We start from the raw sequence: 24,576 nt of genomic DNA, 5'->3' as shown, positions 1-24,576 counted from the left end.
CATGAGAGCACGACTTGGTGTGCGTCTTCATCATTGCGATCGAACTTGACAGTTGCGATGCCTGGACCATGTTGCAGGCAGATTGGCGATACCATCGTCATGAAGGACCTGAGACCAAACTCCCATTTGCTCCAATACTTGTACATGGTTCTTTTCAGGAGATCCAGATTAAAAAGGAGGTAGGTGAGATGAAGGAACGAACGAGCCTACGTTGGCCAACATTTCCCATCGCAGTCGGCGAACGGTCCGGCTTGAGGCCTGAGGCAGAGTTCATCCGTCTGGACGGCTTTGACTTCGACCTCGACCACGCTTCCAATCCAGTGGAATTGCTGTTCGACTTCGCCGAGCGAGCAGCTTGCACGCATTGCACTGCTCGTACTGATTGCTCAGCAGCGGACGCTCGGAGCCTTGTCGCATTCGTCGTATCGATGGATCCCGGCTGGGACAGCAGAGGAGGCTACAGCGTAAGAGCAAGGACAGGCAGCGCCCGGGGGCTGGTCTCCTGAACAAAGTCCGTCGCCGTTTGCACGGAGGGACGCGTCCGGAGAGTACCAAAGGAGATGCAAGAACACACAATTGCCCGCCAGCAGCAATGTCTACGATAGAAGTTGAAGCCTGGAGCGTTATGTCCGGACTCACGGTAGGCAGACTTGTTCGGCGGGACAATTTTTCGCCGAGACAGAACATGGATCTTGCGACAGTGATACAATGACGACTACGACAAGACATGTTCAAAAGAGGTACCTTGAGCTGTCAATACGCATGCCTTGTCCTCATCAATACTCTCTTTTCCTTCATCACCGTGTCCTCGACGCGGGCCTAATCACAATTGCCACACGACACTCCTAACCATGTCTAACACTAAAACATCTCGCGCCTGGTAACTCGATTTCCTCCTGAACGCTGGCAACACTACTGATGCACTCTCACGCAGGCAATTCAGCAGCACCAAAGGTGGCCTGGAAAAGAATCTGAAGCTTAATGCCGATGTGCCACTTCCGCGACGCAAGCCCGATCAACACTTAGTTCAGGTCCTTGCTGCAGCACTCAATCCAGTCGATTACAAGGCGCCCGAAGTGCCCGGCTTCACCACATTAGCTCTCAAGACGCCGGCCACACCTTCAGTCGACTTCGCTGGACGCATTATAGAGCCGGCAGATGGGTCGACTTTCAAGCCAGGCCAGCTCGTCTTCGGTGGCGCTGGTGCTGGAGGCATTGTAGGCGGCGCCTTAGGCGAACACACCGTCGCTATGGATTCGCGTGTAGCAGCGTTACCCGAAGGCGTGTCACCAGTCGCTGGCGCTACAGCGACCATCTGTGGCATTACCGCTTATCAATCGATCATACCCTACGTCAAGACAGGCAGCAGTATCTTCATCAATGGTGGCAGTGGCGGTACAGGTGTCTTCGGGATTCAAATCGCAAAAGCTGCTGGTGCCTATGTCACTACCACTTGCTCCACCGCCAATGTTGATCTATGCAAGAGTCTCGGGGCCGATGAAGTCATCGACTACAAGCAATCCAACATCCTGCAGACTCTCATCTCGAGCGGGCGAAAATACGACCATGTAGTCGATAACGTCGGCTCAAGCCCGGAGCTGTTCTACAAAGCACATCAGTACACCAATCCAGGAGCGGTATACGTCATGGTGGGAGCGCCAATAGCATTTTCAACCTTTTGGCACATGATCGCAATGAGACTTTGGCCCGGCTTTCTCGGTGGGGGACAACGTAAGATTACCGCGCTCATGGCAGACATCAAGTCGAACGACCTCGCGGCAATAGGCAAATGGATGCAAGATGGCCAGATCAAGCCCGTCATCGATGAGAAATTCAAGTTCGAGGATGTGCCGAAAGCTTTTGAGAAGTTGAAGACCGGCAGGGCGAAGGGCAAGATTGTTGTTGAAGTTTCTGGCGAGGCAAGCACGTGAGTGAATGCAGGCTGGCCGTATACTACCCTCCGGTATTCTGGACCTTGGCTACTGCAGTGACCTTCGTAGCATCGTCTGAGGAGCTAGACGTCCAGCACTGACTGGAAAACGAGGTCCGTGAAGTCTGCCATAGTCGAAAAATGTTATGGTGAATGGGAAGCTCACTTACAGCACAGTCGGAAGATACGATGTGCCGCGCTGCCCGCCATTTTGGCTTTTGCACATCTGTCATTGGAAAACCGGGCAAGCGCGATGAAGAGGCCGATTATAATGCTGATAGGAGGGCAACAAGTGAGAGGCCCACACAAGGGGGCTAAGAACGGCCAAGGCAGCGATTTCCTACTGCTATGCGCATACACATAGTGGGACAGTAGGAGAAGGAGAACTCATCATCAAGCCTGAGGCACACATTGCCAAACATTACATGGTCATATGATTGTAGTCTGCTCTCGGTCTTTACTATGCTTTACAACTTCTGTGCATCGACACATTTGCTCGACATTGCAGATATGTCATTGCATTCGGGCCATGTTGCTCGCTCGGAGAGCCGAGATCAATTGCATGTAATGTAGTGTGACACAAAATTTCGGTACCGAGCACTGCTTTGGACCTTCCCCAAGCTCGACCAAACATCGCAAAACTGAACGGCGGAGACAAGCGCCAGATAGTAGACAGCTACGCAACACAAGATCTTCAAGAATCTGAAGAAGCCAAGAATTACCCAACTTCGGAGTCAATCAGGACCGTGTCTCTGCAGCATCTTGTGTTTCAACACCAATCTTCATCAACTTCACCTTCACCCCACCAACCACAACACCAGCTGCAAAGAAAAGCTCCCAAAATGGCCGGACTAGTATCAGTGCCCGACAAAGACATCGAATTCATCGAAGCAAAAGCAGGAGAAGTCTTCAAGCTCGGTCCAATCACATGTCGCGTGCTAGAAGATGGCTCTCACACAGGTACAGCTCCAGCTCCCATTCATCTTGAACACACCACAACGTGAACAAACATGCTGACTGTCGCTCACAGACAACCGCATCGGCGTAGCAGAACTAACAATGCCTCCCAAAACCCCCGGTCCACCACCCCACTGGCACGAAATGCACGACGAAACATTCTACATCACCCAAGGCAGCGTCCGCTTCCACGTCCCCGATACATCCGAAGAAGGCAAAGACAAGAAGATCGTCGACGCGAAGGTGGGCGATTATGTCGTCGTACCGATTCGAGCACCGCATACATTCAGTAACCCGAATGATGAAGAAGCGAAAATTTTCTTCACGAGTACCCCGAGCTTTTATATCAATTATTTTAAATTGTTGAGTCAGTTGGCGAAACCGGATCAGCCTGTTCCTGCGGAGGTGAATATGCAGGCGATGGCGATGTTTGCTACGATTTTGGCGGATAGGAAGCCGAGGAGACCGGAGTAGAGGGAGATAGTGGTTAGGTTTGAGGTTGGGGATATCTGTACTTGTTGTCCTAACTACTCTATTAGGCAGTGAGATATGCTTTTCCCACATGCAACTTGTTGAAATAGTCTCATACACACAGTAGCCGAGTGTTGCGGCATAAGCGTTCTAGCCGCCGTATGAATGAAGACATGCAATGGAGTGAGTCTGCATTCCATCTAAGATTGATCAGCGTTGCAACTGAAGCCCGCGGGTTGTGGTGGTGACTGCGCGGGAATGGCGAGTCTGGTACAAAGGAGCGTAACGTTCAGACTCATAATGCATTTATTCGCTGATCCTGCGTGTCGGTGTGACGATACATTTACTACGGGATTTGATCCTGCCCGACGCACGATCGCAGTTCTGCAGGCCACGTGCTTGAGATTATGGCGCTCATGCCCGCGCTTTTGTAGGGAGACCACTGTTCATGCAATTTGGCAACCCTCACGTTAGGCCTCGCAACAATCGTGCATGCGTTGGTATTGAGTAGGATTGCTGTAGTATGGAATCGAATACAATGTGCAGTGAAGGCCGACGCTTTGCCATCTCTGCAAACCGAGTGGTACTATGATTCTGTTCCGGCTCCTGGTGCTTTCAAGAGACCACGACTGTGCTACGCCCGGATAATCTTGGATGACGAATGTTGAAAGCAGTGGCAAGGAAATTTCAATGCAAATGGTCCTACCCGTGATCAGATCCAACATCTGTGAGCCATTGACTGTCGTTGTCAGGCCGCGTCTTCTGGCCTTTCTGTAGACAATGGCGGCTAATGCGTCAAATGCGCTGTGCTCGGTGACTGAATAATGCTAGTGGACAGGACTTCGTCAATGTCGTCGTCTGGTACTGAAGGGTAGCGGCACAACGGACGGCGGAGTCGATACCTTGCCATCCGAATGGAGCTGATCATGCTTGGCTGAGGCGGGACAACGTTTCGTTTACGTGCATGCCGGAGTCGGCACAGAGACCGAGTCCAGATGATAGACGCAAAGTTGTGGTTGTACGTCCTTGTCAGGCACAATTGAATGACCATTATGGCGGCTGCCGCGCTGTGGGCGCTCTTCGCAAGCAGCAGTGGTGTACCATGCCATCTAGCAGGAGGCTCAAGAAGCTGATCCTGCTTGGCTGAGATGGGATAACGTTTCGTCTACGTGCATGCCGGGCTCGGTAATCCAAATATGAGAGACAGCATAGCAGTTGTTCGTCTTCGTCAAGGACAATTGAATGTCCATTATGGCGGCTATCGCGCTGAGCGCGCTCTTCGCGCACAGCGCGGGTAACAGAAAATTCGAGAGTTTGGTTACTGACCACTGTGCAAGGAACCTTCAACCGCATCTGAGCTCTGAGTGGCCACTGTAGTGACCCATTTTGCAGCTGCAGATGCTCGAGCAGGTTTATACTTTGATCTAGTCCGGGCCGCTTGATTTTGGCGTCTCGTCTACCTGCATGCCGAAGCCGTAGTGGCCAACCTGGTTGTTGCTGGATCGCGCATTTTTCGAGCATCAGCGACTCCTTTTGCAGATGCGGGGTGTCGCTGGGGCCATGCGGATAACGATCGAAGATCGCGAAGGCAAGTAGCAGCGTTCAAGTGGTATCATTGTAGGCGAAGTGTCAGCCGCACTCCGCGGGGAGCAAAGCCGATCGACTTTGAGTTTCGCTTCATTGCATGAAAACGCGGCATGTCATGCCGAACATCGAGCTTCGCGAGTCATGACACATTCGCTGATAGAATGAGCATCATGTAGTCTCAAGGGCCTTACCCACCAGAGCCTTGCACTCGTCTGTCATAGGGATTTGCAGCGCTAGGCGATGTCCTTCTTCTGACATTTTGACCCATGTCTTCCTCAAAATTGTAATAATTTTGTCCTCATCGTGCTTCTCCTTGAACTCATCGAACTGATCATCCAAGAACACGAGGCACGCAACATCTTCCAGCACTTGTACTTCCGGTTCGCCTTGTTTCAGTCCCTCCTTTTCAATCAAAGCAACGCATCTTTTCACATCGGTCTCAGAGTAGTTGGATTGCTCGAGAATCTCGCCCACAAGCTTAGCTTGACGTTTCTTGAGATGTGTTCGCCAGGAGTGATATCCTATCTTCGTCATAGGGAATTGAGATCGAGGAACCTCCCATCGGCGGAAGTGCTGGCCACAGATTGCAAGCTTCAGGACGTCTGAGGCCTCGGGTGCACGAGCTTGGAGATATCTCTCCATCTTCTCTGAGTAATGCGTCTCATACGGGCCCTCCGTGCCGTCGGGGCGAGTGACTTTGTTCGGATCTTCATTGTGCGCGTCGTAAATGAGCTTTCGCGCGTGCTCATAGTTGCCTCCCATCTTCTTCTAATGACTGCTTCGTTGAACTACGAGACGAGATGCGGCATCAGTGAAGCACTGGCAGCATCAACTGCTTATCGTTCGTCGCTTATCCATTGGAGCTTGGCGCTAGCGCACGGACTTGGCGAAAGGCCCACCTCCGCGAACGGAAGATGGTGACGTCTGTCCCGATTTCTTCTCAACCGCATCACCCGCATCATCGTCAGGTCACCAACAACGAGAATTTCTGAAGGCCTAGCATTGGCATGAGCTGTCCATGTGTTCTCATCACCGCGCGATGTGCTGCCTTGCGATGGCGCGTCTGCAGTCAGCCGGTTCAGGGTGGTGGAACACACGCCGAGAGACGACATCCGGTCCATGCACAATACGATGGTAGGTTCGGAGTGGGTAATGCGAATTAAGTGATGGAACAAGCAACAAAACTAGCGTCTTAGGACCGGAGATGCCTACATGGTTGGAGTATTCCACTATTTCCCGTCGCCATCCACTGCTTGCTTTGGCAGTCTTCGATTTGCTAATACGTCGTAAAATTTCTCCTTCTGCGGGCTGCTGGTACCAAGTACATTTTACGTCGCCCGCACCTTGTTCCTCACAAAGGACCGGTTTGTCTTTGCTTTGCTTCGCTTTGCTTGTCACTACTCTCCTTTAGCATGAGCGCACTCGAAGAAGGCCGTGGTCGAAAATGGCAACAGGATGGTCAGACGTCCGGACCATCTACTGATTCACCCAAGTTGGAACCCGAGACGAGTCCAGCTAGCTCCAAGATCACATCGCCACACCCCGAAAAAGATGAAACCACAACACTTGATTGGAATAGCCCCAGCGACCCACGAAGTCCATACAACTGGAGTAGCACTCGCAAATGGACGACCGCTGCTCTTACTCTCTTTGGCACGTTTATTCTTACTCTCAATGGTACGGCTGTTACCATAGCAGCTGAAGAGATCAGCAATGAATTCAACATCGAGGACAGTGCTACCTTCAGCAATACATACTGGATGGTGTTCAGCTGGAACATGGGCGGCGCTTTCTTCGTGCTCTTCTTACCTTTGCTCGAGGACTTTGGCGTCAGGCGTCCATATTTGTTCTTCTATGGCCTCTTCCTTGCAATGATGATACCGCAGGCAGTTGCACAGAATTTTACCACGTTGATCGTAACGAGAATTATCGCGGGCGGCAGCGTGGCTGTGCTCGCCAACACGATAGCGAGTGCCATCCCGGACATGTGGGAAACCGATGAAGCTCGCAGCGTCCCCGTCGGTCTCTACATCTTACTCTATGTGACTGGTAACACAGCTGGACCTGTGATCTTCGCTCCTGTCATGCAGTTCATCGGAAATTGGCGTTGGATCTTCTACATTCAGCTGATCGTGTACGGCGCAATGGCTCCAGTGTATCTTATCTTCTTGCCGGAGACGCGAGGTCACACAATTTTGGGCAACGAAGCTCGACGAATACGCAAGGAAACTGGGAAGCCGGTATACACAGCTGAGGAGACTCGTGCACTTCCGATCAGACAACGACTCATCAAGTCTGTCACGAGGCCGTTGTATTTGCTTTTCACAGAGCCTGTCCTCCTTGCAAGCACCATCTGGTCTGCCTTCGCCCTCGGCCTGGTATTCGCATTCACACAGTCCAGCGAGCAAGTGTTCCAGGAGCTCTACGGCTGGAACTCTTGGCAGTGTGGATATATCCAGGGCGCCGTCGTGATTGGCGAACTTCTCGGTTGGCCCATCACCATTTACGGAACCAGTCTGCACCTGAAGTCGGCAAAGAGGAATACTGAAGAGCCCGGTCAACCAATACCCGAGGCACGACTATATGTCAGCGTTCTGGGCTCCTTCTTGGGCATCACAGGTGGGATGTTTGTCTATGCTTGGACTTCCTTCGACTCCATTCCTTGGATCGCTCCAGCGATTGGTTTGGCAATGGTTGGCTTTGGTATCCAAATTGTCGTCTGCGTCATCGCGGACTACGTTGTCGATCTCTATGCTGCCTCAGATTATGCCGGTTCTGCCATCGCAGCCGTGGTTGTTGGCGAGCAGATCGTTGCGGCAGCACTTCCTCTGACCGAAGCCAGCATGTATACCAATCTAGGTTTCCAATGGGCGAGCTCGCTCTTGGGCTTTATCGCGCTGTTACTGAGTATAATTCCCCTGCTCTTCATCTGGCAAGGCAGGAAATTGCGAGAGCGAAGTCCTTTCATGAGAAGTGGCGGCCAGTCGATGGCTGTGAAGTCATAAAAAATCTCCGGCGTTCCAGCGTAATCCGCATATCTCGGATCTGGCGGTATTTGTATAGACATTGTAAGATAGGTGACATGAGTAATGACTTGAACGACGCGAGAGAACGTCGATCTGCCGGTCTTGGCAATGAGAAGTACAGTTCTACCGTGCCTTCCGCGAGCTTGACTTTCCTGAAACACCACGTCCTCGAACTTGAAACCACAACTGGACAAGAAGCAAGACGGGCATCCGCGATCGTTGCAAACTGCATCGAGAAAGATCGGGCGATGACGATGGTCACCTTTTTTCACCAATCGAGGGCGTGCCAACACAGCACGACCATGTCGCAGGCTACCTGTTGCATCACGAACGAGCGCATGACCTCGAATTCGCATCGTTCCATCCTCAAACATGCCAGCGATGCGATGGAAAACATGGCAACAGAAAGTTCATCGCGATCTATTCGTGTCTTCAACCTGTCTTGTGCGCCCTATCCGGAAGCCACTCGAGTCAAGACATCGGGTCGACAGAGTCTATTGAGTTTTTCAAACAACGGCTGCCAAATGTCTTCCCAACTTCCAAGTTTCGAAGTCTCGAGGTTTGTCAAACTTGCCTTACAGAAGTCTGGCAAAAGAATGTTCCCAGACCAACGGATCCAAATCTCTCTCTACAAACGTCTCTCTCCCTCTCTATATCAGGTCGATAAAGTGAACATTGTGTTTACGGAACCCGGCCGGCGACTGACAAGGTGCAACCCGATTTCGGGTAGCAGACACTGGTCATGGCATCCTACGACCTACGACAAAGGTTGATAGTATCCGTTGTACTTCTCATTGTCTTTTTCCACGTTGGTACTCTTTTAGTTGTGGCATACGAGCGAGAATATACTGTTGGCACCAGTCTACAACATGGCGAACGATAAAGGTATGTGTCAATCCGCATGGCAGATATCAACAGCGCAGCTTTGTAAATTCAAATATCACAAGCCAGACAGGATGCGCAGGAAGCTCACGTTGCTAACGACAACTAGTTGTCAGTCGCCTCGATGCTCTCCTCAGCATGACACCTCTCCGAACAACATTCAAAGAACGCCATCAACGATCCGCCTCAACATCCAAAGTCCCTCGAACTCCAACCAGCGACCAACGTACCGACTCAGTCACCTCATCTCCATCAAAATACTCCTGCCACTCTGCATCCTGCTCAACAACAATCTCCGCCTCCGAAGTCCCCACCCCAACAGACGAAACCCACTCTCCCCTCATCGTAATCGACAACGCCTCCCCAACCGATACCATCTGGTCATGCAAATACAACGAAAACGAAACAACAACCAAACACTCCAACGACAACCCCGCAATCGCCTCACCAGTCCTCTCCCCCACCACCCCCTTCAAACACCCAGGCACAACCCTCTTCGACTCCACCCGCCAACGCTTCCGCAACGGAATCTCCACCCTCGACAACCTCCTCCGCTACATGGAAGCCTACGGCCCCACAACTTGCAAATCCTACAGAAAAGGCATCGACTCTTTATTAGAAAATCTCGTAGCTATGGCGAAATGGTTAGTGGGGTATTTGGAAATGGCGAGGAGTACTGTCAGGGTGGATCTTGATGATGATGGCTGTTGTGGTGGGGATGAGGCGTGGACGAGGAGTGCTGTTGTGGGGTTGAGGGTGGATTTACATCAGTATTCTTGGAAGGTTATGAAGTTGACCATGTTGTTGAGGGAAGGAAGTGGGGATGGGAGTGGGTAGGGAGATGAGGGGAGGTGGATTAATGAATGGGCGTTTTTGGGATAGAGGTCTGGGAGGGAGGCTAATTGGCTTTTGTGTTGATGTCTCTGGATGCGGGATGAAAATTGGTGTACGAATACTGGAAGGATGAGCAAGACTGAGATGAATCCCATTTGATGAAGATCAGTGAAGAGAAGTACTCTCGCTGGGTTGTTCTCGTCGCTAGATACGCTGTACTGAATGAATTATGCTTCGCTAAACAACTCATACGCGCTAACAAAATCGCTTCATCGATTCTTTCACGACATCGATACATACTCCCTCAAAATGTCTTCGACAAATGCCACGCTGGCTTCGGCTTCTTGAACCATTGCCACTTATTATTCGAATAAATGATCTTGTTCGCCACTTCCTGATCATGCAACAACAATCTCTCTTCATATCCTCTCTCAGCAAAAACGTCCTCTTTCATCTTCCGCGCGCTACTTTCGCCCTTTCCCTTGTACTCCCAATGTACTTCTTTGATCCCACCAGGTGACATGTCAATCGACATGTTGGGCTCGGCATGTGAAGCATGGCCATCGAGCAGGTTCCAACCCATCAGCGGGCCTCCTGCTGCGATCCATCCACGTGCACGTTGAGGGTTGTATAGCTTCGCCGCTTTGGAGAATGTGATGAGGCGGTAGACGACAGATAAGATACGTTGATACCAGACTTGAGCTTCGACGCCGCGGCCTGCGAGATCTATTCGTGCTCGCACGGAGGAGTGGATGTACTCGTTGGTATGCTGGAGAGGCTGGCCAGTTTCCTTGCCGGTATCATAGTTTGTTTTCTCGTAACGACCAGGAGTGCGGACTTTGGCGCCAGTAAGACTTTGAGGGAAAGTGTTGCTGTCGTATACTTTGCCCATCGCCCAGCCTCTGTAATCATCACCACACCTTGCAGTTGCATAGTAATTGCTCGTCTGGCGGAAACATGAGTCGATGAATTCGTCATCGAACTTGATCCAATCGAGAGGGTCAAACTTTTTGCTCGGAGCGCGTGTATTGCCGCTTAGCTGGTCCATCATCCAAGCTAAAGTGATGTTTGCGATTCCATAGTCGTCGTATGAGCCTCCAACGTTCGAATGAGCGCCTGGGAACCATACCTGCTTCATTCGAGTTTTGCCTCCTTCATCAAGCTCCCATAATGCAGGTGAAAACGGAAATCGATGTTCGTCTAGAGCAAGTGCTTGGAAAGCATTCTCCACAGAGTCGTTCAGCCTTGTGTCGTACCAGCGATACTCCTTAATGAAGGCAGGCATTCCCAGAGTACGCTGGATCAGAGGATTCACCGGAATGCCAAGTGCTCCCACTGTATCCCAGACTCCGATACATTTGATTTTAGCGTCTTGTGTAAGACCAAGCGCAAGGAGGTGCTTCTTGTACTGTTCCATGTACTCATCTATGGCACGAGGCTTCTTTGACCTTGCCAGTGCCGGATCAGGCTGGTTCAGTCTCGGGTCCAATTCATCCTCAGGATGTGCAGCGCAATAAGCTTCAAAGAAACGTGGCTCATAGCCTTCTCGGCCAACATTTTCCCAATCAAGAAAACATTCGTAGAAGAACGGCATTGCTTTCCGCGTGAGGATTCCGACTGCCGTGATGAATCCGCCCAGACTGCGAGCGGTGAAAGCGCCGCGAGAAAAGCCGATCAGAAATATCGAATCAGGCCCGCTGAGATGATCGTCCTCGGAATAGTTCGTGCCCAAGAACCCGTAGGCTTCGCGTAATGCTTCGCTCAGACCTAAACCAGTGCCGCCTCCAATCATTTGGTCGTACAGCCCAATACCAGTTCCAATGCCGGATTGATAGTAGACGATTTGAGGGTGCTTGGCATCATCCTCGGACATCATCGCTCGTGCTATGCGCGTCACATTGGAAGGATTCTGAAGTTTGCCATCCTTGTAGCCATTGTCTCTGTCCATCCAGGTTCCATCGCAACAGATGATCAATTTCTTGGGCATCCTAGGCTGATGCCTTGCCGCCTGGTCGGCGATAGAGTGTCGATGTTCCATTGCGACTTGTGCTGTATATCCAAATGGGCTGTCTGATCAAAGCGTCTAACCTATGGCCAAGGTGAAGCAGGCGTCGATGTGCCTATTACGCATAAAGTTGCCCAGGCAAGGCTCAACGAGATATCTGCCAAGACCTTGTAGAATCGATCAGCTTTTCCCTGTGTGTGGAACTGCAATGATTAGAGGATAGAAGCTCGCGATGGTGTTGCTGAATCTGGGACGCCTGTTCGATATATGACTGTACATATAGGACAGAGGCGCCAGGGCACTAATATGCGACACTGTATTGTGCGTCGCACAGGATGAGGCTGTGAGATATATTCATGTCACAAAAAGGGCGTCAGGATGCGCCCCATATGTAGCCCTTGAGGCTGAGAGATGGCAGTAGGCGAGCGCGTGGGGACATCCTTCGCGCCCGGCCGATCAGCACTCGCCGATCCACTGTCGTTTGGCGGACTGCTGCGTGGCTTTCCTGTTCCGCCATGCTGCAGGGTGGATGCGGTCATGCGCTGAATGCAGCGCGAAATAGAAAAATGCGGTCTGCAAGCATAGCCCACTGGTCTCACAACCGAGTCAAACAGAAGCCAAGTGTTGCTGAAGGAACCCAAAGCGGGCGGCGCCAGGAACAGGCGGCCGCTGGCTGCCCAGACACGTGGGTCCGTGCAGCCAATCATGTGAAGAGTGCAACTCCACCAACTCACTTCAGCTCTGCCAGCTGAACAAAAGCTGTTTGCACATATTCGCGACCTGTCGTTCCGCAGCATTTGCTTTCTGTACCCAGTGGAGACGGGTCATGAGCGACTGCATGCCCATCCAAGCAGGATGGAGTCTCGTAAGCTTCTCTGCATACTCGGAGGTATCGCCAGGTTTGCGCACCGCCCATACACCCAGACAAGTCACATACTTTCAGCTAGCCACAGCGCCATGTACTCACTTGTCCGCACCTGCAAGACACAGGTACTGTAGCACGTATGTGCCGTAATGCTTGAACGTCACAAGACTTCGCACATACGCCTCATTTGCGCCACTTAACCACCTCTGCAGAAACCACTTCCACCAAAGGATACCATTACGCGTTATGCCGCGCGGCGTTCTCGAACTAAATTCTCTCTCCTCAATAAAGTTTTAGAGGCGCTCTTCTCCAGATCCAGCTTCACCGGAGATGATGCAGAGACGAGGTCGCGAGAGTGCACCTTGGGCAAAACACGAAGCTTGCTTGAAGACACAAATTCTTCGCACCAGTCCGCCTGCTCGATCCTGTAAGACGAGCCGTCGCATGTAAGAGACTTGGCTCAATGTCTCCCGGTTCAGTTCGTGTCCAGGAGTTCGCTCGGCAGTATACCATCAGGTGCAGTCGAGTAGCCGACGACTGAAAGAGCTGGGTGATACTTCATTTGTCCTCCTGTCGCGAGAGAGCTTAAGCTGACGAGCTGAACCAAGTTGCGCCCATGAGACATCCTCCAGGGGAAGAGAGTTGCTGCCTCATTTCAATCCTTCTTTCCTGCGCAGTAGCAATGGTCCTTCCCTTTTGCGCAGCAAGTGACTCCTTCCGGGAAATTGAGCTGAGGTATCAGGGCCGGAGCCGAAACACGCGTATACCTTTCGGCTAAAAAGTCATGAGGATTATTAGACTTAATGGCTGGTTCTTAGCTGCTCGTTGTCCAACAAGACATTGGTCGGATCGCCAAGTGATCACCAGTACAGCGCCAACTGTGCCGCAGCCCTCCTGCGGCTGACTTCAGGCAGCAATACTCTCTTCAACGAAGTATTCGAAGCCATAGACAGCAGCAATGACATCCATCTGAGCGGTATCCGAGGACGATACCCAGCTTATTCACTCTTCAGCGAGGCTCGCAATCGCGACACATGGCCTAGTGATCCGTCTGTGGACGGCAGAATGTCGGAATTACAGACGATTCGACTTCTAAAGACGGAATCCCTTATTGCGCCATCATATGAGTCCGATAATGCAATAGAGCTGGTGGAACACACAAGAGCACCTCCAGCGAAGAAGCGATCGAGCTTCAGAACTAAGACCGAAGCGCAGGCAGGTCCCGTGGAAGCGAGTGGACCCATCGTTAGACACTTGAACAGCCAACCCACCAAAACTGGACATGCAATAGAAATAGGTTTGAAATTGAAAACTTCTATTGATTGCCAAATGTGCTATCATACCACAGAGCTCAGTACCAATCTCTCTCACTCTAAAAACCCTTCACAACAACTTTCTGCAGCTGCGCTGATTTCACGGCAGCATGGATCTCCTCTGCTGCGCCCTCAGGAAGCGGCAACAAAGGTGACCTCACAGTGGCATGCGACAAGATGCCCCTCGCTACAAGCGCATGCTTCAACGCCACAGTCCCCTCCATATGCGAGCCACGGTGATAAACACTCTTCGTCACAGGAAGCAATTGATCATGAATCGCTCTCGCTCGCTTATAATCCCTCGCCTTGCCGGCATCGATCAACTCCAGCAGTGCCTCCGGAGCAATGTTCCCGTATCCAACCAGCATACCATCGACATCGAAAGCAGTATGCAAAAGATACTCGTCATGGCAAGTCAGAACCTGAAGATCCGGACGTTGCTGGCGAATGACTGGAATCTCGGTATCCCAGCGACGCATGTTCCGTACACCATTCTTCATGGCAAAGACACCAGGTTGCGCAGAAATATCCAGCAGGGTCTGAAGGTTGTATGTCGCATGTGTGTTATCCGGATACTGGAACAGAATAAGAGGCAGACCACTCGTCTCATAGACGACTTTGTATCGATCCTGCGGAGCACCAGGCTGGTATCCGAATCGCAACCAACCATGAGAAGGATAAAGGAGTCCAGCTTTCGCGCCCGCGGCTTTTGCACGCTTGGCTTCGAGAGCTGCGACTTCGGTGCCTTCGCCTGTGATTCCTGCGATTACGGGAACGCGGTCGTTGGTGGATTTGACGAATGCTCGGATCACGTCTTCCTGTTCTTGCTGGGTGAGGAAAGTGCCTTCACCGGCGTGGCCGAGGACTACGAGGCCTTTGACGCCTTCGATGCTGCCGAGCCAGGAACCGAGACGTTGGATGGCTTCGTAGTCGACTTGGCCGTCTTCGGTGAAGGGTGTTACGGGAGCTGGGACTAGGCCGCTGACGTCGAAGCCGACTTTAGCGCCGTTGCTGTGGCCATTGGTGTAGCCGTTAGTGTTTCCGGGCATCTTGTGGTCTTGGATGGAAGTGTTGTGATTTGTATAGAGAAGTTGTTCGCAACTGGGTTTGATTGTTGCGATGGTTGGATGTGTTGATGTTGTCTCAGCAAGAACGTTCTTGCATGTTTATATGCAATCTCTCCATCGCAAACTGTTCGCCTTTCGGCATTGTCGCCTCATCACCACGGCCGAAGTAGAGTCCGAGCATAGTCGACACAAACACATCGCCGGCAGGAAATTTCCCAATCAGGAAAAATGCCCAAGTAAATCCGGTTCTGAATTGAGAAATCCGCGTTTTCCGGAGCACCTCAAGCCACCACAACCGCCTTCCGGTCTAGGCTCTCCACAATGGATTCAGCTTCTCTGTTGCTAGTGGGCGTTCTCCAGCCATGAAGTGCCGCCAATTCACAAATCCTGGCGTGACCCCATCTTCTGCCCCTCTTTCCACCCCGTACCCCATATCGCCATGTGTCGGAAGCATGCCGGATTTCTAGCCGTGGACACCCAGTGTTCGGCACCAGTTGTCAAGAAGTGACTGACTGACATGCACTGGGTGGCGTACTGTGCTCAGCATACTAGCGACTTGCTCGAGCGTACAAAAGTGCGGTCCTTGCAGTCACTCCCTGCCCCTTTCATTTTTGGCTTGTTTCATCTTTGACTGCTGCCACTTAACATGACCGCCTCGGAACCCAAGATGAAAGCAATGGTCACTCATTCGGACAATGATGAAGTAGACCTGGAGAAGGAGGCAGCTCACTCTGAAGTAACACATCATAATGGCAACCTCACGGCAGAAGAGGCTGCGTTCCTTGCTGGCATTTCCGATGAACAAAGGAAAGCTGTGCTTCGAAAGGTGGACTGGAGGCTTGTCCCTGTGTTGTTAATCCTCTATCTCATCAGCTTCATCGATCGAGCGAACATCGGTAAGCGTGCGCGTACTCGTGTTCAGCATTTGACGTACTGATGAGATCTCAAAGGCAATGCGAAGATCGAAGGACTTCTTCCAGACCTCAACATGTCCGGCACACAGTATAACATCGCTTTGGCGATCTTCTTCATCCCTTACACGCTCGCAGGTATATCCAAGTCCGTGACACGTCGATCCACAGGATAGGGTACTGACAAGGCCGACAGAGCTCCCGAGCAACGCGATCCTTGACCTCTTCGACCGACCTTCTTTATTCATGGGCGGCATCGTAACGGTATGGGGCATTGTGATGACATGCCACGGTTTCGTTCAGAACTTTGCGCAGCTCTGTGGAGTCAGAATATTGCTTGGGCTGTTTGAGTAGGTAACGGACAAGAGCAACCCCATTCGCTGATGAGCCGCTAACCACGGAGGTCTTCAGAGCTGGCTTCTTTCCCGGTGCTATCCTCATCATCAGCAAATGGTACATGCCACACGAAAGTCAGACGCGTATCGCCATCTTCTTTACAGCAAGTGCTATAGCAGGTGCCTTTTCTGGCTTGCTAGCGTTCGCGATCGCGAAGATGGACGGTGTTGGTGGGTATGAAGGCTGGCGCTGGGTACGTGACTGCGTCGTTCTCTTGTTCAGGCACTCCACTGATAGACTCAGATCTTCATCCTGGAAGGAATTGCTTCTGTCGCTGCGGGCGTCGCATGCTTCTGGATCCTAGTTGACACTCCGAAACATTCCCATCGGTGGCTCACTCCAGACGAGATCCGATACCTGGAGTTGCGTCAAGTCGCAGCTGGCCGAGTCAAGCCCCATGAGCACCAGAAAGAGAAGGGAATCAATTGGAAAGTCCTCTGGTCCGTCCTTTGTGACTGGAAGATCTACCTCCTGATAATCATGTTTTGGTCGAACGTCACGCCGAATTACGGTCTGAAGTTCACAATGCCTCAGATCATCAAGAATATGGGATACACCTCGGCGAATGCTCAGCTTCTCACCATGCCCTGCTATGCAGTTGGTGCAGTCGCAGCGTATGGCTTCTCTGTCATATCTGACCGCTTCAAGTGGCGTATGCCCACAATCGTGGGCCCGCAGCTATGCGTCGTCACTGCTTACGCTGTCCTCTTCGCGATGGCCGATAACATCAAGGATAATATTCCAGCTTGTTATTTCGCGCTATGCCTTGCTTGCTTCGGGTAAGTACCAGCAAGACCACCAGGTCATTATAATTTTGCGATCATTGCGACTGACCACGCGAATAGCCTCTACCCTATCGGACCAGGCGTCCAAGCCTGGAACATGAACAATCTTGCAGGCCCTACCAAGCGAGCACTGGGAATTGGCTGGATGACTGGAGTCGGCAACATGGGTGGCATCACTGGCAGCTTCATCTTCATTGAGAAAGAGCTGCCAAAATACCCGACCGGATTCGGCGCCTCATTGGGGTTCGCTGCGGCTGGAGTGATTGCTGCGTTGTTGCTCGAGTTTCTGCTCTGGTCAAGCAATAAGAAGAACGCGGGCATGACCGAAGCAGAAGTTCATGCTCAGTTCTCCAGTGAAGAGCTGGATCGCTTAGGAGACAAGAGTCCACTTTTCAAGTATACACTTTGATAGATTCATGCTGAATGTAGCCATTGAAAATCTGGGCTCAGACCTGGGATGACGCCATAAGCCTATATGTAAAGTCAGCTCAAGTATCGTCACGAAAGGCACATGTTGGTCCTTACCGATGCATCTAGCTCTAGCCAGTCAGACGTTTGCCAATCCATGAAGGGATCATGAAGACCATCAGACATGAAATCCGTGTTCCCGCTTTGAGGCACATCATCGACTGTAACATCAGCCATCAATGTCGGCCCCCCTATATCGTTGTTTGTCTCTCCGCTGTCTGTGGCACCGACAAAAGTGATAGGTACATTCGCGTCACCGACCTTGGACGATCTTCGCGTGTTGCTGGCTCGCTGAACGAGGACGTGGCTCTGGAGTTCCTCAAGAATTATGCTGTACCTGCGACTCGGGGAGTTTGTAGCTGTCGCCTGAGCAAGATGGCACTGACAGCGTTCAGCGAGCACTATGAGTGCATCCCGCTCGTTTCTGTCAAGGTCCCGATCGCACTGCAAACATACGTAGGCGACCGTCAAAGCACAGAACGCCACATAGTGGCTCCACCAGTAGGCTCCCCATACTTTTCCTTCTCGAGCCAAATCGTCTATTGTGCGCATGACTGTTCGAGCAGCTTGTATACAGTGGCGGGTGCTTTCTTTCCGAAAGGAAAGCATCGTGTCGCCAGCTGACGTGTCTTCGGTGCGTGAACGTCCCAGCAGGAAAGGCCGATACAGGTGCAATATCGCATGCTGATGTGCCATCTTCACTGCAACGCACTGGCGTCGGAAGCCTCGTGCCAGACTCGTAGGTTTCGCTTTCAATAGTGCCGGCAGCGACTTGTGCCAGATCTCCAATTTTGCTGCGAAGGCGCGAGCAATTTCAATTCGAGATGCTTCAGGTGATGGCTTGATAGCGTACAGGCTGTCAGATATCTCGTCCACAAGCTGAGCAAGTTTGATGTTCCAAATGAATCCATCGAGATGACACTCGCTATCGCTGTCCAACTCTTCATAGTGTGAGAAGGTAGTATCCTGGTCGTTATCATCGATTCGAGCGGGATAGTCCTGATCAATGTCTTTGTCGTGAAAGTGCCGAGGTCGTCCAAGCACAACGCCCATATATCGATCAAGAATGTATGTGCTCCAAAAGGTGCGTATCCGACATTGAGCGTAGATGAATTCTGGTGCCGAATGCGATGGCCGAATACGTCTGCGGCTCCGCCGGTGCATCCCTAAGGCTGAGAGGATTTGTATCAAGTTCCCGAATATATACCAAGCTCTGTTCATACGGCAGGTTGCCAGCAGATAGAAGACTTGTAGAAGGCGTGCCTGCGCGGATTCCAGATGTGGTGTACCTGTTTCTGTCTCGGTCAGTGCTGTGGAGCACCTGAAGAACGAGTCGCTGGTTGATAAAGACGCTACATCATCAGAGACTCCGCTAGATTTCTGGGCGTGGTACGTGGCTACTGCAAAGACTCCAAACAACACTGCTACTCTAGCATTGCCGATACTCTCTGTCATTGGCTTTCCCTGAGCGATATTCTGAGTCAAAGTTGAATACCAGCCATCGACTGTTGGTTTATGAAGTGGCTTGTATGAGGCAACGCAAACTTCGAAGTAAAGGTCAAGCAGTTCAGCCGCGCGGTCTTGATCTGGGATGTTGGGCAGAACAGCCGGACTTGTAGGACTACCGTCGAGCGTTGAGTCTAGGAGAGGTTTGTCTCCAGCCGCAGTTAAAGGTTGGTGAAAGCCTTCAATGCGACTTGATTGACGTGCCTTCAGTCGTGAGCGGGCACGCTCCAGGAAGGACAGTCCGGAGGTACGATCCACGTACTGACCATTGATCTCAGCCGCTTCCAGCTCCGGCGAACTCCGCGACAGACTGACTGGATGCTGCTCATCAGCATCACCGGACGGAGAGCGACGTGATGCATTCGTGGCCTTGTTCTGTTCTTGCTGTTCTTGAGGCCTCGTGCTCACCTCGATAGTAGACGAAGGCGGCGTAGGAGGTCGGCCGCGAAGATACTGACTCTCGTAAGTGCACTCTAGACCTCGCACTGAGCATTTCGCACATGGCTTGGACCCAGAGCATCTGGCCTTCTTTGCCTTGCACAGATCGCACGCCCGCGTTGCCTTAGTAGTCCGGCGTCCGTTTTCATTCTCCGAGACGCGACGCCTCTTCGCTGCCGGCGTGCCGTTAGTCAGCGAGGGCGACAGGCCATCGGCACCGTCTTCTGGAGCCGAATTCCACACGGCGTACATGTTGCGTCCGGTTCCAGAGTTTGTGGCGTGGAAGTGCAAGTCAGAAAGCAGGTCCAGCAACAACAACCGGAAATGCGGAGACCGCGTTGAGAATCCGCCACACCCGAGAGCCGAGCCGCATTCGGCAGGTATTCCCTCCAGGCTCCTCACAGTCTACTCCTGCCATCCACACCAAGACCATTCCGCCATTCCGTATTTCCCACCATTCTCTGCTTCTCCAAAGGCCTCCATCCTCCCGGGCCTTCTTCCAAGCCATTTCGTTTCCCATTCGGCACATCTCGCCACTTGAACAGCTCCGTATACTCCGTCTTTCGCTTCTCAATAACGTCCACAATATGCTCACCCAAAACAGGCAAGAATTTAAATCCATGTCCACTGCCACCAGAAGCCACCACCAAACCTTCAACATTCGGCACATGATCGATCAAAAAGCTATTATCAACACTATCAGTGTACCAGCAAAGTCGAATATTACTCAAATCTAACTCCAACAGATCCGGTAGATTCTCTCTCGCGAACTCCCGAATCACTCGCATTGCTTCTTCAGGTATGCGATCAGCATCCGTATTCGGATAAGATAGCTGTTCACCAACGCTCGACCGTCTTGTGTAAGATGTCCATTTCGCGCCTCGAAATGCGATCTTGACGATGCCTTCTGGAGTCCGAGGTAAACCGTACAGACCGCCAATACTTGTCTTGTCGCTAGGGTCATAAGACTCCATATTCCAGGACCAGACGGGAAATTTGTCTTCAGCATACTTGTCCCAGAGATCAGGTCTGTTCTGGGGCAACTGTATGCTCAGTACACTTCCAGATGTCGTCTCCAGTAAGCGGTCGACTTCCGGTAGTAGCGAAGGTGTCCAACCACCAGTGGCAATAACCACGAAATCCGCACTATGCCGTTCGAAGCCAGAGGTCACAATCCCCGTGATACGGCTCCCCGTCTTCATGAAAGATTGCAGAGCATTATAAGGCCCGAAGTGCGTCGTGACCTTACCTGATTGTAGCACAAGATGCAATGCCCAGGCGCAGGCACGCGAAGCTAGAACGAATCCTGCTGTCGTGTCGAGGATGCCATCAATTGATTGGCCGCGTTCGATGCGGCCGAAAGGGTCCAGTTTCGAGAATGGGATGCCCTCTTCCCCCGCCTGAGCTCTCCTCTCTGCATCAGAGACGCGATACTGCGTATGCTTTATCTCAGAAGGAAAGTTCTCCTGAGTTTGCTTCTCCTTCTCACCAAAACCATTGGAACTCAATCGCAGGAAGCCACAATTATGCCAAAGTGAGATATTCGGGTCCAGACTTGACGGTAGTTCAGTCTTCGGCGTAGCGGCAAGTTGCTCGTCCCATTTCTCCCATTCTGGCATCGCCTTGAATGCAAGGTCCTGGTACAACTTTGCACCTCCATATGATGCTCGGACGATTTTGTTAAGATCGCATGACGCACCATATGCGCCTTGTCTTTCGTCATATTGGTTCTTGTCGAAAGGTTGTCGATCGAAAATGTGGATGTTTGTATAGCCTCGCTTGAGAAGATGGAGTGTTGTGCTGAGGCCGAAGACGCCCGCTCCTATGATGGCGATTTTGGAATCCTTTTGCAAATGGGATTGGTCTGCCATGTTGTGCAACGCACGAGCGGCGAAGCTGTCCGAGGATCCTCAAATATCAGAAGCGCAGCGAATAATGTTCTGGGAACAATTGCGAGGCGTCCATATTACCTTGATGGCTCGAGAGAAAGTATGTGTATATCTTAGATGGCGTGATGTCTATAGCTTGCGATGGAGTAGATCGATTGTCACGAGATAAGGAGAGCCAAATTTGGCGGGGTAATCCAGCTTAAGAATATAGGCGAAGTCCTCACAGCAACGAAAATAGTCTATACTTTCAACTACCATATGGGAGTAGCTTCAGAATGCTTTTTCGTCCCCCCACAGATATTGCTTGGAAACGTAAGTCAAGACTACAGGACCAACTCGATAATGCCATCTGCCACGCAACCGTGGGCTCAGAAGGTATGCAATCAACAGTCCAACAAGACTGAAGACAGCAAGCGCGACGTAGAGAGGTCCTCCACCCTGCTCCCGGACTATGCGACTTAGGCGATAGATACCGTAGCCCAAAGCGGCATACGGTCCAGCAGCGAGCAGAGCCCAACACAAGCCAAATAAAATGGCCAGCAAGAGGCAAAATGCGTACTGTATGATACCGTAGAGGATTTCGATTGGAACGATCATCGACTCTTTGTCCGTGATGCAGATTAGTGGCATGACTGTGCTTCCTGGAGTCCTCCAGTGTGTCATGCCGCGGGCGATGATGACTCTATTGGGTAATTTCGGCGACAGTTGGACAGAATACCCGCCTAGAAACCACCAGGGAAAGCTAATGGAAGGAGAATCGAAACTGACTCCCCATTTCTCGTCGAGCCACATTTCTTCAATCCAACCCGTGAATACTCGTTGCTTGATGTTGATAGTCGCGATCACGCTCCCCTTGTGGGAGACTTTGAGCTGCCCTGTGAAAGGGTGTTTGCTGTCTCGATCTCCTAGAACGAATAGCTCTCTAGTGCCGTCCCAGACTCCATTAGAGCAGGTCCCCACAACGGACCAATCGACGTATTCCTTATTCGACAGGAACATCGACGAGAGACCAGTCCGCTCTTGGAATTTGGAGAACCCAAACCTACACAGTAGGAGGTTTCTGGCTGATTTTGGCCACATGGAATCTTCGCCGTCCGCATAAAAGCGAAGTTCATCGGGTGCACGTAACACGCTCAATGAGACTCGAAAAACGTCACGGCCCCTTCGAACCACGTAACGCAGATCTATGCTCTCCATGGGCTCAAAGTAATGCTCCACGAAGTATGAGTCTTCTCGGGTCGGCTTGTTCGGGAGAGTCCGTGCAAGGAGCGTTGTCTGTTTGATCACGTTCAGAACAATAACCTTCGTGTCATCATTCTCGTGAGTGCAGGCTAGATACAGGTGAGTCCCAGGTGCCCCATGGTGGCCGTTCTTCTGGACCAGCGTGTTGAATGTCACATCTCGATTCGTCACATGGAAATGATTTTGGGCAGGACGTCCCATTGTTACGACATCATTACTGTCATGGAATTGGTCAGGCGATTGTGCCAGCAGCAGAGCCGGTTTACGTTGCTCCTCGTTTCCTCGATCGAAGACAAAGATCGTTTGGTCATTCGACCATACTCTCATGATCTCTTCCTGGAGCCTTGAAAATGCAGCATTGCCCTCTCCGTATAGCACAGGAAGATTGACTCCAAAAATGCCCAGAAGTGAGTAAGCTCGATCCTCGGCTCGTCTGGTGACACGTCCAGCTGCCCAAGACATGCGTTGAGCAACGCTAAATGTCGCGATCGGCCGACTTTTGGCCAGGGCCTCTTTGTGGATCCTGGTCGTTACACAAATCTCATTCTTTAGGAGCTCGAAGGGTATCACGTTCCAGTCCGCGCTGAATAGCACGATTCTTTCCGGAGCCAGTAGCTCCTGAAGGGTCCATCCTCTAGTGAACCATCTGCATCGGCGGAAGGCTACCAGATCTACGAGATACATGCCGTCGTCCGCCTCCATTAGCATCGCAACTGCTTCGGGCTTCTCTTTGTGCGAGATGCGCTCTGCTAGTTCTTCAAGGTGAACGCTAGGTGCAGACTCAAGGTCTTGCTCAAAGTCTTGCTCACTGCCTGTATGCTGAGCGACAAAAGGTGTAAGTTCACTACTCCGCGCGTCGAGTAATTCGGGCTGTGAGAGACTTTGCTTGCAAGTTTCTGTTCCTACTGCCGGTGCAGTCTCTGCAAGACGCAAAGCGTCCTCAAAGTCCTCGCCGAAGATCAACGTCTGCTGGTCCGTCCTGTCGAACGTGCCTAGGAGTCGCGTAGGACTTGGCATGTCGTTGAGGTATATGTAACAGACTTGTGCTTCGCGATAATATTGATACATCGAGTTGATAGCTTCTGTGAGCTCGGTACTGCTCTCTTTGTCGATGCACAGAGTGTCAATCCAGATATACTCGAGCCCGTCGGCTAGGGCCTGTTTCATACTGCCGGTGACCTTCTGCCATCCTTTCCTCTTCTGCAGCTCCTGCGTCTCAAGCATACGCTCTCCAAAGGTAATTTCTTCGTGGTCCGCATACCACGTATGTGAGAGGATCGCATATTCAGGTATCTCGGTACCGTCACCAAAGTAGACGACATTCAATCCTGTTAGGAGATCAGCTTTGAGCAGCCGCATCTCGGAGGCGCTAGTAGGTCAATTGAAGATGTCCAAAATCGCAAGGCCTTCATTCGATAAACGTTGATGAGTCCTGTAGGTGAGTGTGAGGACGGCAGCTGATGACTTATGAGAGGCTCGCGGCAGGGGCAGGCTGAAGCAGCGTAGCATCTACAGCCGCACAAGGTCGGACCCGACGCCACAAGGCTGCGTTGTACGGAGTACTGTGTACATACTGCAAGCCACATCAAATCTGGAGAAGCCAATGGGCACAAGAAAGCGTAGTGCTCATCAGACAATCATCAGCCAAGGTGGCCAGTTGAGCTCTTCCTTTCGCATTTCCGATGTACTCGGGGTCAGCAGATTGAATGCTTGAACCACTTCGCGTGCTACAGGCGCTCTCCGATAGGCGCATCATGGCTGAGATGTGAGACTGCTAGCAGCCTTTGCTGTAGTCTGCAGATACTTGGCCAGGCTATAGCAAAGGCCTAAGGGGTGTATAAAGTCCGTGATGATTCTGATGCATGCGTATATCAGTGAGCAACGACTTAGCGATACAGACCTGACTGTCTCTTGCAGCCTCAAAATTCGGCTGCCAGTACGGCGTGTCAATTCAGCTGAGATGGCGGCTGCTTCTGTCTGCCGCTCTCAGCCTTATCACATCGT

General features: G+C 51.6%; 11 protein-coding genes across 12 annotated transcripts; 5 read left to right on the top strand and 6 right to left on the bottom strand.

Annotated features, from left to right (window-relative positions):
• Positions 1-851: 851 nt before the first annotated feature.
• On the top strand, positions 852-1,931 carry CKM354_000031800 (uncharacterized protein; the record flags this gene model as incomplete). The annotated part of the gene is made up of 2 exons (XM_044795404.1): positions 852-880; positions 935-1,931. 2 exons carry the CDS (start codon positions 852-854, stop codon positions 1,929-1,931), a joined length of 1,026 nt encoding a protein of 341 aa, XP_044651339.1.
• An 841-nt stretch (positions 1,932-2,772) lies between these two features.
• CKM354_000031700 (uncharacterized protein) lies at positions 2,773-3,361 on the top strand (the record flags this gene model as incomplete). The annotated part of the gene is made up of 2 exons (XM_044795403.1): positions 2,773-2,890; positions 2,961-3,361. 2 exons carry the CDS (start codon positions 2,773-2,775, stop codon positions 3,359-3,361), a joined length of 519 nt encoding a protein of 172 aa, XP_044651338.1.
• A 1,752-nt stretch (positions 3,362-5,113) lies between these two features.
• Positions 5,114-5,707, bottom strand: CKM354_000031600 (uncharacterized protein; the record flags this gene model as incomplete). Its single annotated transcript, XM_044795402.1, has 1 exon — positions 5,114-5,707. The coding sequence occupies one exon, from the start codon at positions 5,705-5,707 to the stop codon at positions 5,114-5,116; it is 594 nt and encodes a 197-aa protein (XP_044651337.1).
• Positions 5,708-6,357: 650 nt separating this feature from the next.
• CKM354_000031500 (uncharacterized protein) lies at positions 6,358-7,950 on the top strand (the record flags this gene model as incomplete). Its single annotated transcript, XM_044795401.1, has 1 exon — positions 6,358-7,950. The coding sequence occupies one exon, from the start codon at positions 6,358-6,360 to the stop codon at positions 7,948-7,950; it is 1,593 nt and encodes a 530-aa protein (XP_044651336.1).
• An 890-nt stretch (positions 7,951-8,840) lies between these two features.
• On the top strand, positions 8,841-9,690 carry CKM354_000031400 (uncharacterized protein; the record flags this gene model as incomplete). Its single annotated transcript, XM_044795400.1, has 2 exons — positions 8,841-8,856; positions 8,963-9,690. 2 exons carry the CDS (start codon positions 8,841-8,843, stop codon positions 9,688-9,690), a joined length of 744 nt encoding a protein of 247 aa, XP_044651335.1.
• A 301-nt stretch (positions 9,691-9,991) lies between these two features.
• CKM354_000031300 (uncharacterized protein) lies at positions 9,992-11,725 on the bottom strand (the record flags this gene model as incomplete). Its single annotated transcript, XM_044795399.1, has 1 exon — positions 9,992-11,725. One exon carries the CDS (start codon positions 11,723-11,725, stop codon positions 9,992-9,994), a length of 1,734 nt encoding a protein of 577 aa, XP_044651334.1.
• A 2,204-nt stretch (positions 11,726-13,929) lies between these two features.
• On the bottom strand, positions 13,930-14,919 carry CKM354_000031200 (uncharacterized protein; the record flags this gene model as incomplete). Its single annotated transcript, XM_044795398.1, has 1 exon — positions 13,930-14,919. The coding sequence occupies one exon, from the start codon at positions 14,917-14,919 to the stop codon at positions 13,930-13,932; it is 990 nt and encodes a 329-aa protein (XP_044651333.1).
• Positions 14,920-15,604: 685 nt separating this feature from the next.
• Positions 15,605-17,438, top strand: CKM354_000031100 (uncharacterized protein; the record flags this gene model as incomplete). 2 transcript variants are annotated; one of them, XM_044795396.1, is made up of 6 exons in its annotated part: positions 15,605-15,833; positions 15,888-15,986; positions 16,045-16,198; positions 16,260-16,437; positions 16,488-17,023; positions 17,090-17,438. In XM_044795396.1, 6 exons carry the CDS (start codon positions 15,605-15,607, stop codon positions 17,436-17,438), a joined length of 1,545 nt encoding a protein of 514 aa, XP_044651331.1. The 2 variants fall into 2 exon arrangements, with proteins under 2 accessions (XP_044651331.1, XP_044651332.1); XM_044795397.1 differs by having other exon boundaries at positions 16,482-17,023.
• A 5-nt stretch (positions 17,439-17,443) lies between these two features.
• CKM354_000031000 (uncharacterized protein) lies at positions 17,444-19,693 on the bottom strand (the record flags this gene model as incomplete). The annotated part of the gene is made up of 3 exons (XM_044795395.1): positions 17,444-17,500; positions 17,555-17,878; positions 17,954-19,693. 3 exons carry the CDS (start codon positions 19,691-19,693, stop codon positions 17,444-17,446), a joined length of 2,121 nt encoding a protein of 706 aa, XP_044651330.1.
• A 146-nt stretch (positions 19,694-19,839) lies between these two features.
• On the bottom strand, positions 19,840-21,312 carry CKM354_000030900 (uncharacterized protein; the record flags this gene model as incomplete). Its single annotated transcript, XM_044795394.1, has 1 exon — positions 19,840-21,312. One exon carries the CDS (start codon positions 21,310-21,312, stop codon positions 19,840-19,842), a length of 1,473 nt encoding a protein of 490 aa, XP_044651329.1.
• Positions 21,313-21,600: 288 nt separating this feature from the next.
• CKM354_000030800 (uncharacterized protein) lies at positions 21,601-23,589 on the bottom strand (the record flags this gene model as incomplete). The annotated part of the gene is made up of 1 exon (XM_044795393.1): positions 21,601-23,589. One exon carries the CDS (start codon positions 23,587-23,589, stop codon positions 21,601-21,603), a length of 1,989 nt encoding a protein of 662 aa, XP_044651328.1.
• Positions 23,590-24,576: the final 987 nt, after the last annotated feature.

This window comes from Cercospora kikuchii (assembly GCF_019650295.1).
Source record: "Cercospora kikuchii DNA, contig_00001, whole genome shotgun sequence".
Taxonomy (NCBI): domain Eukaryota; kingdom Fungi; phylum Ascomycota; class Dothideomycetes; order Mycosphaerellales; family Mycosphaerellaceae; genus Cercospora; species Cercospora kikuchii.
Note: the sequence above shows the minus strand (reverse complement) of the source record. Positions and strands in the feature narration are given on the sequence as shown.